This window comes from Falco punctatus, assembly GCF_963210335.1.
Source record: "Falco punctatus genome assembly, chromosome: 2".
NCBI classification, from domain to species: Eukaryota; Metazoa; Chordata; class Aves; order Falconiformes; family Falconidae; genus Falco; species Falco punctatus.
The window spans coordinates 101,314,322-101,328,075 of record NC_137581.1 but is presented as its reverse complement, the minus strand read 5'-3'; the positions used below and the strand labels follow the sequence as shown (position 1 = coordinate 101,328,075).

General features: G+C 39.0%; 1 protein-coding gene across 8 annotated transcripts in view; it reads left to right on the top strand.

Annotated features, from left to right (window-relative positions):
- Positions 1-9,963, top strand: part of MAP3K7CL (MAP3K7 C-terminal like) — a 39,196-nt gene extending 29,233 nt beyond the window's left edge. For all 8 annotated transcript variants that reach the window (XM_080376566.1, XM_080376564.1, XM_080376563.1 and 5 more), the window contains 2 exons: positions 490-605; positions 8,794-9,963. In XM_080376566.1, coding sequence (XP_080232692.1) covers positions 490-605; positions 8,794-8,974 — 297 coding nt within the window. In that variant the 3' untranslated portion in view covers positions 8,975-9,963. The remainder of the gene's footprint in view (positions 1-489; positions 606-8,793) is intronic.
- The last annotated feature ends 3,791 nt before the right edge of the window (positions 9,964-13,754 follow it).

Sequence of the window (13,754 nt, the reverse complement as noted above, 5' to 3'; positions counted from 1 at the left end):
TCTTCTCATCTTGCAGAGTTGGAGGCTAAGAGTTCATTTGCAGCCAAATTACCCTTCTGCTCAGTGCTGCAATTTCTTGTGAATTGTTTTCTTGCAGTGAAAACATGCTCATGTATTTTATGGGTCTGATCAATGCATCAGGTTTAGTTTTCTTATATCACTACAGCTGAAAAAGATGGAAGTAAGGGAGAAATCTTTCTTTGAACAATCTTTAGAGATACTTTGCAAAGGTGACCAGGAAAGTTCTGAAAAATCTTACAAGGTTTGAAGGTTTATGAATATTCTTATGCAGGGAAATGTTTTTTTCCTTTCCATGAAAGGCCATTGCTAGGAATATTTGGCTGTATCCTGAAGTTAGGTGGGGACGAGGGGGAAAGTCTTGAAGTATTCTCACAGGAATTAAGATAAATCTTGTACCTTTCAAAGCATGATTTTTCCTAATATTTAAAAGCAGTTTATGTATATATATCTTTTTTTCTTTTCTTAAAGCCACTGCCTCCTTGTCATGACTCTAAGGAATCTATGCAGGTGTACAAACAGCACTGCAAAATAGCAGAAGAGTACCATGAGGTCAAGAAAGAAATTGCTCTGCTGGAAGAAAGAAAGTGAGTAACTTCCCCAAAGTATTTGCTGTTGTATATTCTCTTAGTAAAATGCTATTTTAAACATGAGGGTTTCACATGGTATTTTCTGACCTTACACCTCTACCTGACAGTCACACTACAGCACAACAGTTTGGCCATTGGTCCATAAGACCAACTGAGGCCACCAAGGACACAGAGCTGTCATAGTTCTGGGCCCTCAGCTATACAGATGTCCCTTAAAACCTTCATTGACAGCCTCCGGGTCACACAAACAATCTAGTTAAGCTGGTATGAGCCTCCTTTTTAGTTTTAGGGAAATTTTTTAAAATTTAACTGTACATGTTTTAATGAAGAACATAATGGATCCTCAGTTAGGTTTAGAGTACTTGACAATATTGGTAAGCATTTTTCTGTGAGGTGTATTGTCTCCATGTACATTGACATTTTAGGTGTTCATACCCAAAGTGCATAAGCTGGAGACTTTTTTTTCTTGTCTATGGCCTATACTCATACCCTTGTCATTTTCGCATGACTATTAAACGGCAAAGTGCACTCTGTGACTCTTTGTCCCTTTCCACAAGAAACCCGAAAAAGAAATTCAGAGAAAGAGAAGTGAAAGTTTTAAAGACAACCAACCCTAAGGAATAACTGCTAAGTAAGCTTTCTCTTTCAAATGCTTTTTTTATTTTTACATTCACATTGAAGGTGACTTCAAGCAGCGTTGCCCTCCTCAGGGAGAGTTACCTCAGTACCGATCTGTCAGTGTTCTTGTGAAAATGAAGTCCACACCATCATTCTTCCAAATGCTGCTTGAACAGAAATTTGTAATATAGTAAGAGGAGTTAAAAGAGCCCTGTTGCAGAGTGGGCTTTGAGTGTTAGATTGACCGCTTTGTTCCATAGCACTCTTCGGACAGCTGACCGTGCAGCTCAGCCAAGTTTGTATCCATGGGAGTCTTTAGCTGTAGAAGCAAGCTGATGGGAGAGAAACTGGTGAAATCCTGTAGTCTTACAAGTAAGATAGCCAAAGATCTCCTTGAATCCAGACTATGAAGGATAAGAAAGTGACTGGTATTTATGGGGGTTGATGGCTACAGGCACAGTATAGTTAGTTGTTGCCTAAAGTGTCAGAACTAGTTGAGGTTTCCCACCACAAATCCCCTTCCACTGTAGGACCTGCATGGCACTCAATTGCTGACAGACTGGCATAAAACTTAAAAAAGAAGAAAAAATATCCAGAAGAGATTAACACTGCATTGTCCCAGTGTTTGCACTTGATTCATCATTAATTAAAATTGGCCAATGAAAAGTAGTTGGTGTTTTTAAAAAGATGTAGAAAAGATAATTAAATGAAATAATTTTGCAATATTTTATCAAATTGATTGTCTAATAGAAGCTGCTTACATGTGTATTTAGCAACCAAGTGAATTCAGTGGAAAGTGTGTGTTTGTCTTCTCTGAAAACCCAAATGGAAAATAAATATTAAATGGTTTTTTAAGTGCTTGACTTTAGATGTATAAACTCAAAAGGCAGCCTTAGATTGTTTGGGGTTTAGTCTATTAATATAAGAGCATCATTGATACCAACACATCCCTGAATCAGTTATGCACATTTATGAAGAAAGCTAGGAGCCCTTGAAAACTAGACTCATATATATATTTCTGCATTTACTAGAATGAAAAAAATACACTGTTTGAATGCATTTTTTTTTAATCTGTGGAGTCTGTGATACTAGCTGAATTAGAAATATTTTGCTCCTTGGGAATGGCAGATAGATGCACAAAATTGTTTCCCTGAGCTTAAAACTATCCTGATCAACCCCTGAGCCCAGAAGTCAGCCTCTCAGCAGCGGTTATCCTGGATGAACTATGGAGCTTCAGGCTGGCATTTTCCTACATTCCAGCAGTGGATGTCAACAGTAGAACAATGTGAGGAAGCTTCCACCACTGCTACCTTTGCTGAACCTGTTCTGTGGATAGAGTATTTCATGTCCCAGTTAACATATGTTAAAACAAGAGTGGCTGAATCAGGCAGCAAATAGAATTATTGTGATTATTCTGTGCATTCTAATTACATATCTGTGGCCTCGATATTCACATGCTGTGTAGCTGTGAAATGCCTAAACATGACAAATATCAGTGCAAGTCCTGTCACGACCTTCCAAATCTCTTTATCTGAGGACGTGGTCCTACAAACACTGGGATTGAAAATGTTTGATTTCCTACAGATTGGTGCACTTGTGGTTATTTGATTTTGAGGTTTAAAAAGCTGCAAGTGCCAACTGAAGCTTTTTTTCTCCAGAGGGGAACTGTTCATGGCTTCTCCCTCCTGATAGATTCGCCATTTGATAGTATTTTGGAGGTCTCGTGATACTTCCTTTCCCCTTTGGAGTCTCTTTCCTTTCTGTAGCAGTCTGTTTTTTATAAAACCTTCCAGAAACTAATTGGGATCTCTTCACTGCATGAAGTTTGGTTGAAATTGAAAGGTAGATGAAAAAGTTATTAGGACACATATACCGTTACACACATGTGCAACCTGAACACATTAACCTTGACTTTTATATAAAACTAGATAGAAAGTGAGCAAGTGTGGAGCTGAAGGAGTAAGCAAGGAGTAAAAGAGAGTTTTGGTCTGATGATCACTGGTTTAAAGGAAGTTTATGGGGTAACGTGCTGAATGAAGAGTGGGTTACAATGGCTGGGGTAGCACGTGTGTTGTGGAATATTGCATTCTTAGAAGGAAAGGATGCTTTGACTTTTCTAAAAAGTTTGATGAGATGAGCGGCTTTTAGCCTCAAAAGCAATTATAATCAAATCTCAAAAAAAATTTTGCAACTTTCTGGAATTTGCCCCTGTTGCAGGTATCTGTATCTTCTACATTTGAATTTGAATGTATAGAAATAAAGATTCACAATTGCCTAATATACCTGCTATCTATTGTCTACTTCTTGTAAATATGCTTTTGATAAAATGGGCAAAGATAGAGTTTCAGCCCTTGTAATGGGAACAAACAATTTGTGCATTGTTCTTTAGTGTGCAATTTTACCGAGGGCAACCAGAAGTGCTGTTGGGTGGTGACCCTGGCAGTGCTCCCGACTTCCTCTCCACAGATCAACTCACCTGTGGAATTAAAATGTCAAGTCCCACCTGGCAGTGCCTGCATCTATGGTGCTGATATACACTGTGCACACAGAATACTGAAGACAATGATTGTCAGGAAAAGAACAGGAAACGGATTGAGCAAGTATTTTTGATTTTTCTGGCTAGGAGGAAGATATAATTTTAAATTAACCTGACATAAATGTCCATACAGGTATTGGAGCTTTTTAGTAAAACAAAAAATGGAACGGTATTCATTCTACTTTAAACAATTATTGTTCCAACCTCCAAAGTTACGTGTAACATTTGATACATGAAATAACACATGCAGGCATATTTCTAAAGAAGGCATCTTTAAGAAATAGGAAGTTGAATAATATTGTTTTAAAATAGTCAAAAACATTTACTCTTTTGCAGCTTTTCAAAGGCTTTTAACTCTGCTTAGCTTGACGTGTTTCTCACTGTAGTGTGAGGATCAAGTATGGCTGAAGTATAGAAAGGCAGTGGTGTGAAATGACAAGGGTTGCTTTTCATCAAGACAAGAACAGAGCTTATTTGCCCATTTCTTTTGTACACAATGTAGACAGAAAGAGAATGTGTTAGGCTGGGAGTGGGGGAGAAGACAGCTGTTTCACAGGAAAATGGGAAATGTGAGAGAGAAAGGGAGGTTGCAGTTCAAAAAAGGGAAAATCAAAGGACAAAGCAAGTAAGAAGGGGAAAAGAAGTTACCCAGGAAGAAGAAAAGAAGAAAAGGAAGCAAGAAATTGAAAGAATTTAAGAGAACATTGGGTAGATTTTTTTGTTAATATAAATAATCATAGCTTTGTTTGCTGTCTTCACTCAAACTCTTCCCATTTATGCCAGAAATATGTAGTACATGGGACAAAATCACTTTGGAATGGGAGACATGATCGAAAAGAAAGAAAAGGGTGTGGAAGCGAGAACACACCACATTTAGGTCACAGAATGTAATTTAATTTATGTTCCAGAAACACACAAGTATTTCCATAACAGATGTTTTTGGGTATCTAAGTTTGGGTGAAAGGGATGGGATGGTTGGTTATTTTGAGCACTTGTTATATTGCTATTACTAGATAATGACCCTGGATTATGTAGTTAAATATTAGAGTTGCCATGGTTGCTAGCTATATCTTATATTCTTAGCACTGGCTGGTTTTCTCTTTTTCCTCCCCCAGACAATTCTAATATAACTCTCCAGAAAATATCATTTGCTCACCACCTGGTTTAGGATCACTCCTTTGCCATGGATATGATTTCTTTTCCTTCTTTTACACATATTACAGTGGACATGCAGTGGAGATGTCTGCTTAATTTGGTGGGATCCTTCCATATTCTTTAGCACATTCTCATGACCATAGGACTGTTTCTAAGGTCTCAAGTCTAGATGGTTTCTCCAGGTATGCTATTTCTGTAGTATCTTTCCCAACACCATTGAGACAAGTAGTCTTCAGACTTGCAAGTACTGCAGGAAAAGATTGGTGTAAACCATAAAGGCAATCTTTTTTCTTAATAATTTTTCCCATCCTAGACCTGATTTTTCATTATTTATGTATTCATGTATCCAAAATACATGTTACTGGCCAAATAGTGGAAATTACAGCTTTTCTAATAAAAGAGAAACCTCAATCTGCCCTATTGCAGTGACGAGTACTTAAGGATCTTTCATGTGCTGGCATCTGAGACATATTTTCATTTAGATTAAAACAGGCTGTCTCATTGTTTTAAAAAATTAATTAGTAGACTTCGAACATGCAAGGGCAGTCTCCTCAGACAGCAATTACTTTACAGGGCCTCGTTATTCCTCCTGACATAACAGCCATGTCAAGTGTGGGAAAAGTAAATGACCTTATGGCCACCAGAACACAGACACATGTTAGTCAGGAAGAAATGTGTAGGACCGCAGATGCACGGTCCTGAATGCGTTGTTCACAACAGAGGAAAGAGAAGCCTGCCTCTTTCTTTGCACTGTGGAAGCAGTTTTCCTTGAGTCCAGTCCATCTCCAATTGCGCTTATCTCCAGATAGATTTCTCTGCTTTTTTCTGTTACTTTTCTTGGTATTTATTCATTGAGAATATTACTGTAAAGGAACTCTATTCTCTGCATGGGCAGTCATTAAGGCCAGGACAAGAGAAATACTTTCCCTAAGAACGTGCTGGGTTTTTCTTCTGCTCTGGTATGGCTTGTGGTTTATTGGTTTACATTGCAAATCACACTCGTCTTCCCATCCAAACCTCTCCCTGAAAAACAACACTTAAAGTGTACATTACAGCACCACTTTAGAAAATACCTTATCAATGCTGTTAATATTTAAACTCAGGGTAACCATTAACAGAAAACATAGATTACGCAGTGCTAGATCTATTTATTAAGCATCCATAACAAAGGCTACATGGTGCAAGAGCTTAGTATGGAGTTCTTTAACCTCTGGAAGCTAAGTTCAAATCCTGGATTAGATCAGAAGCAAATGTTAGTTACTGTCCTCATCCTTTTGTGAGCTTCGTAAACCACACCATTCATAACATTTAGCAATTCCCTGGTACTCTAATTTTAGAACTTTGTGGCAGGCTGACAGTATTTGCCTGAAACATCACCCTACCCTGTAAACAGGTGTTGATCCTGATGGGAAGGGAATAAGTGGGTTCTGCTGACTCAGAAGTGGGCAATTTTACTACCTCAGTGCAAGGAAACTGCTTTCTGCGAGGGAAGTCCTAGAGTGTGGACTACAGCAATAAATATATTTTTATTTTAATGCATTTATACTTTCTTTAATAGCAAAGCTAAATCCCAGGCTAAAAAAAGTTATCTGTGCTGCTTGAGTATTACGATAAAGCAGCACATAAGCCATGCCAGCACATAGTCTCATCTTATCAAATCAGGACTGACATTCATTAATAGAGCTGTCTGAGTTTGCACACTGTCTGTCTGTGCCACTCCTGGCTCAAGTCCAAATAGAGTAGTTACTAACTTCTTTCACGTGTACTAAAAGTCCCTGTGGAAAAGGTTTACCTGCTTTTAGGATGCTGATTACTTATTAGTGTGTTCACTGCATCTCCCTTTTAAGGACTTTGTAAGAAAAGTAAAGAAGAATGATTCTGAATTGATTTGTCTGAAACGCTTCTGAGTCAACAGTCTGTAATTTGAAAGAGCTTAATTTAATCCTTCAGTCCAGCATTGCACCAGTAGAATAATTGCAAAGAATATTGCTGAAGCTCACTCTCTAAAGCATACGTGCAGTTATTCCTTTGTGGCCTATAGTTCCATCGACAGGAGCTGTCTAGCAAGATCAGTTCATCTTGGCCAATTTGAAAATTGGTTGATCTAGCATGGCCTGAGCAAAGAGGAATTAATCCGTTAATAGCTTGCTGCTTGTAAAATTTTTACAACTATATTGTGCCAAATGTTAATGGAATTCTGCTGAACAAAAATGCGCTCTTGATATTTTCTCTTGAAGACCTTGTTGAATATACATTTCTCCTGGTAAAAGGAAAGAGGAGAGGCTTTGCTGTAGCATAGCTGCTATACATTACTTTGGTGGTATAAAACAAAGGCAACATGTTTAGCTACAGGAGGGTTTCTATATACTGCAACTTTTGGATGATCTAAAATTGCTGTATTGGCTGCTAACTCTTCCCTTCTTTTCTTTGTATGGGAAACACAGTTGGGAGAAATGAGTGTGCCAGGGGTCTTTTCTTGCCTTGTGACTCCTTGAACTGAAGTAACTGTGTCTGTAAGCAGCTAAACCATGGGTATGCTATGCTATCACTGAAAGCTGTAGTAAAGACCAGAGGAAGATCAAACTGATCCTAAAAGAAGGCCAGATAGACGTGTTTTTCAAAACCCAGATGCTTACAGTTTCGCTGCTGGAAGTGGTGGTTTGGCAGCTATAAGTAATGTAAGTGATCCGCAAATACTGAAATGTTGTTATTTCATGAATACTCTGGCCTGTGGCAATAGAATTACTGGTCTGTAGGACTTTCTTGTCTGAAGGCACTGGTCCAGCTTGACAAGAGAGCTCCTTTAAAGAGTGCAGCAGAAGCTATCCACTTTGAAGGCATTACATCTTCCTGCTGATGATCTGCAAGCATTGCTTTGACACGTCTGAGAAATAAAGTCACAGGGCTATGAACAGTTAAAGATTAACTAATCTGTGAGACAGAATGATCAAAAGAACTAAGAACCTTTTAGAAGAGACTTCCTGTAGCAGGGGTGAATAAATGATTTGACTTGGGGGGGGGGGGGGGGGGGGGAAGCAGAGGCCAGGCTAGCCTGCTGTGTAACTAAGTGGAGAGCAATTAGATACCCTCTGAGTTACTCATGCCTTCATTGTGTTTTGTTTTAAAGACCTTTTTTATCTTAACATGTGCTGAGGTAATTTCAGTTGATACTATACAGGAGACTCCAGCCTCTGGCCAGCTCTGGGAATGCAGAGCACTGTGTGACTCCATCCAGAAAGAAGCAACAGCTTGAATCCTCCTGTCTCTTCTCATAAAAAGACCAGGAGGTGTCAGGTTTGCAGCTCTATCGCTCTTCCTCAGCTGCAGGGCTAAGGCCTGAGCATAAACACATTACAGAAACAATGTATGTAGCTTAGATTCATGTGCCTTGTATTTACTAGAACCAGTTTTCTTTGTAGCAGAGAAAAAGGAAACCAGGTGCGCTTCACAGAATTAACTGATAAAGCTAACCAACCAAATATAAACCTCTGCACGCTCTTTCAATTATGTTTGGTATCAAAAGAAAAATAAATTGTGATTCTTCAGGCAAAATATTAGCATGTGATCTCCAGAAATTTGATTCTTCCCCATGAACTGCATGTTCAACTCTTACTGAAGTTAGAGACACTTGAGGGTCCTCAGCATTTTGCAGGTTGGTTGCTGAACAGCAAACCTATCAGAGATTTTGGCAGCCTCATCTTTTTAAGGGAAAAGGAGAACTCAAATTAAAAACAAATTAATTTTCTAGGCCTTTGTTTCACAAGAGCACAAGTAATACCATGCTAACAACCTATAGTCCAGCTTTAACCTAACACATGACAACAAATTTTTGCATACTGCCATTTTTAATCTTTGGGTTTTTTTCATAATCATCAGAAAGGAGCTGATTGCCAGGCTGGAACAAGTGGAAAAAGAAAGCATGGATGCTGCTCAGCTGGCTAAGGAGTACGCAGAACTGACAGAGGAGAACCGAACACTGAAGCTGGCCCAAACGCAGTGTGTAGAACAACTGGAAAAGCTCAGAATACAGTACCAAAAAAGACAGGGGTCCTCATAACTCTCCACTAGCTTATGTGAGGCAGTTAATACAGGATTGGTCCTGTGCTGGAAAGAGATTTTAAAATAAAGGTCTGTTTAATATGTTATAATACTTTACTACAGATACAGAGTATGTAGAAGTCTATATTTGATTTAATGCTTGCTAGCCAGAAGCTTAATATAATGGATATTTCATCCATTATATAATGGATATTTTATTTCAAGTAACATAATTGAAGTTAATCTATCCCCATTATATGTTCTAGTAGATCAGGTTTCTTTTCTAAACATATTTCTTCCAATTTAAGAAGATATGGCCATGCTAGAAAATGATATAAATAGTCTCTGTGTTGGAAATTTGGATCATACTAAGGCATACAGCAGGGACAATGTTAATATATGGAATACATGTATGTTAATTTTAGTTTGGTGAAGATTTTTTTAATTATTTTCCTCATGCCTAAAGTGTTTGGAAGTTATCTTAAAACAGATCTCCCCACTGGTAAAAGCTATACTTCATTATCCCATGTCAATTTTACATTGTTGTATAAAATCTGATAAATTAAATATGGAAGTAACATAATTATTTTTTATTTAAACAAGTGTACTGCCAGTAATAATTTGCAAGTTATGAAATTAAAAGGAAACAGGTAAGATCAAACTTTCCTTCCTCAAGCGTGAAGATAGCTTGAGAGTCTTTTAATTGTACTTTTTGGCATGCAAGAAATGAATAATTAATATAAGAATACCACCATCATGGTTTCAACTGAGAATATGTCAGTAAAAAACCTGTGAGGATATTTGGTTCTTATTTTCTGGTCTGTTTTGAAACATAAGTGGCTGTAAGTAGGGACAAGAGTTCCATGATACACAAATAACCTGGAAGTAAAATGTTAGTTTTACTTGCTCTATTTATCCCTGTATTTTCCTAGATCAACAGAAAATTCTTTGTTATACTTCCATTTCTATTCATACAGTATTTTTTTCATTAAAAGTGGATATAGAAAAGCCATTTTATGTTCTGAGTGTTCTTAAATCACCCTGTATTTTTAACTCTGCTTGACAGATGCTGCTTGTTACATCTTCATGAGGTTGGAATTCAGCTTGATGTGTCATTAGTACTGAAATGTGTCTTGTTAATTGAAAATTTTGAACTTAAGGCTTTTGACAGAACTTTATCTTTATTATCGCTGATCTATTATAAAAATGGGATTTTATGTTAATCGGAACAATTGCTGGGGAAGTCTTCTGGTACCAAAATGTTACCCAGTAATATCAGCAACAAAGGGGACAAAAAAGTACAAGCTGCCCTTTAACTCTTTGTGCTACCTGCCTACAGAATTCCCTGCAGCACAGGCACAAGAACAGGCTCTGCGTTACTACAGGCACCTGACATTGCAGTAGGAGAGTATGTGGAGGCAGTGGGAGAGGACAGCCTTGTCACCACTTCTCCTCCTGAGCCGCCGGAGCAGGGCTGTGTGCATGCCCAGCACTGCCCACTGCCTTCCCCTGGCCAGTGCAGGGACATGAAGGAAAAAAAGGGAAACCACCACTCTGAGGCACAGACTTTCTGCTGGGATGCTCTGTGGGCGGTATGATACTGTATTTATTCCTCTGTCACTGTTACCTGAGGGTCCAGTTTTCACCATATCTTGTGAAAGTTGAAGAGGAAAAAAATCCATAATGAATAAACCCCACTCCAGATTCCAAGCCTGGGAATGCTGGAAAATCCTTGTCTGAGTTTTGCGCTGGTGGGAAACATGCCCTGTACAGACTTCAGGGCTTTGCTTTGAGCACAGGGCACTGCAGTATCTAGGATGTATTGCTTTTGACTGTAATTATGTGTTTTGAAATAGAGGATTCTCGTTTTTGAAATTAATCTGTTGGTTTAGCCTGAGATTTTTCTATCTAGCTTTGAAAATGTCAGCCAGTGTGGTGATTTCAGTGAATTCACTGAAAACTGTACAATGCACATAAAATTATTTCATTAACAGCCTGGCTTCACATGCAGATGGATCAGGCATCAGAACTTTACTTACAAATAACTGTGTTCACCTTGGAATTTTCTTCTGAAGTGCAGCCATTATGCTTGAGATTTCAGAACAGCAACAGATCATAATCGCGGAGAAAAACCCAAGGGAGAGCCACAGTCAGGCGGAGAAGGAAAGCTGGGCCACGTTTGTGACACACAGTGATGTGAGAGTAGCTGGGGAATATGTCTTTTCTAACCTATCGATACTGACCAGTATGGAATTCTTGAGGAAACATTTTTACAGGTGTACAGACACCAAAGTGGTGGTGTGATCCAGCTACCAACCTGGATAAATATGGAACTTTTAAAACATTCCAAAGTAATTGAAGTCAGAGAGTTGTATTTAATCTGAACTGTGGCTATTTGCAATGAGATTTTCCTCCTACTTTTAGTTATGGTGAAATTAATAAAGCAGTGCTTTGTATATAATATATGCCTGCCAGCATGGATGCTCATGTGCCTGAAAACGGTGACTCAGAGAAACCGCACCGCGATCCAAATGACTAAAACTGATATACAAGTACCAAGGAAGAAAAATTAAAGTATCTCATGAAAACAATTTTTTAAAGAAGAAATAGCAAGGGAGATAGGATTCAAACACAGGAAGGTAGCTGAATGTAATTTTCAAAAAATATTCATAGGCACGTGAAATTAAAATGCAGAAAAGTCAACATAACCCAGAAAATCACTCAAGTGTTGCAAAGAGTAAAAATGGCTAGAACAGCCTTCTGAGAGGTAACTGCTGTATCTATCACCCATCTCTTAATTTTTTTATCAAAAGCTTAATAATGATAAACATTTTCATATTTAATAAATCTCAAAGTTTGATATGCTGACTTTTTCTCTAGGTACTACTTCCAACTCCATAGCTCTGCTGAGTCAATAGTTGAAATTAAAAATTTTAAGAAAATATTTGTCATATTTATACTGTATTTTCCAAATAGACAATATCACAAAATCACAACATGGTCAGAGTTGTAAGGGACCTCTGGAGATCACCTAGCCCAGTCCCCTGCTAAAGCAGGTGCTCCTGGAGCAGGTTGCACAGAATTGCATCCAAGCAATGTGATTTATGTTCTTTCAGTATTTAAGGAGAGACCTTAAATTGGTCTGCTAGCTAGGTCCATTGTAAGTATAGCAGTGTAAAAAATAGTTTTGTAACAATTACTTCAAAGACCTTTTTACATCATATTTCACCCAAGAATGTAGAAGCCAGTTTCAGCTTTCGAGTGATAACTGCCAATGAAATGTTCGATTTTATATCTTCCAACTGCAGCCTGTGACAACTGCAGTTGCATTCTGCAAAACAGCAGCACAATCTGAGGTTCTTGCTGGCAACTCACCAGTGGTCAGAAGGCAAGGAAAGACATGTAGAAGTCTTGGATGACAAAAGTAGTTGCTAAATTCATGCAGCTACGTAGACACAGTCTGGTACACAGATAAAGTGCATTTCTTGCTATTATCCAGGTTATTCAGGTTAGCAAAAGTAAGCATGCCACTATGATGACAGAGGTATTTGCTTCAGACCACTTAAGAAAACAATGAAGTACATGGGCTTAAGAAAACAAGACCTGTGCTTTCTATTTCCTATTATTACTAACTAACTTCCTTCCATCATAGCAAATGCTGAACAAGCTCAGTTTAAGTATTCCAGTTAGCAAGGATATGACTCACGCAGCCAAAACCAGCTAGACATTAGCACGATTTTACATTTGAAAAGTCTGGAAGATAAAGACTTGCAGGTTTGGGTTTGTTGGCTTTTTTTTTTTTTTTATACTGTTTCCCTTTCCAGGATTGTCTTCATTCTGGCTGCTTTTGTGAACTAATGAACATTGGAGTGTAACCTCCCCCCAGAGGCCTTATTGCCACCTAGGCTTTTGTGAGCATTACACAGTGTTCCTGGGTGCAAGCAGGCAGGGGGATGAGGCAGAGGAGTTCTCAGCCTTCCTTTGGGCTGTGTGGTTGGGGAGCTCTGGCACGTGTCCATTTGCTGCTCCAAACGCTACCACAGACCACCTTGCAGAAACGAGCTAGTTGCAGTCTTAGTCATGGATTCACTTGGTGGTTTTCCCTCCGTAAAATTCTTCGCCTGTTCAATGCACAAGACTGAAGCATCTAGAGGAGCAGGAAAGACTTGTCTGGAGAAGTCTTGTCTCTCTTCTCATGGAGGGTGCAGGGTGTGCAATGATTGAAGAAGAGGGTTGAACGGAAAGGAATTTTGGTCCAGGTAGTGTAGCAGGAGGAAAGCTGGCCCTGAACAGCAGGATTGTGAGGAGAGGTGAAAAAACCTGGGTACTGGTATGACTTTTCTCTCCCGTGCACATACTTCACAGACATACACGTTCACCCACAGCACTGAGGGTCTTCTCCCTCCTTTAGAGCGTTCTGTCATGTATACACATGGATAATATGATGAACATCCTTGAAAAACCCATGATGAAACTATTAACCGTGTTCATGACAGGCCTGGAAGGTGTCAGCAATGAAGGCCTAGGTCTGTTACTGAACAAGTGCCAAAAAGCTGGTTCCTGTTGTCCATCCTGCTGGGCTTCTCTGCAACAAGACCAGACATTGTGGCTGCACGACTGTACCACAGTGCACATTGAGGAGGGACGGAAAGTAGCAAGGCAGAGTTGGATGGGCAGCCTTGACCTTATCATAAAATGATAGAATGGTTTGGGTTGGAAGGGACCTTAATGCCATCTAGTTTCACCCCCACTTCCATGGGCAGGGACTCCTTCCACTGAATCAGGTTGCTCAAAGCCCC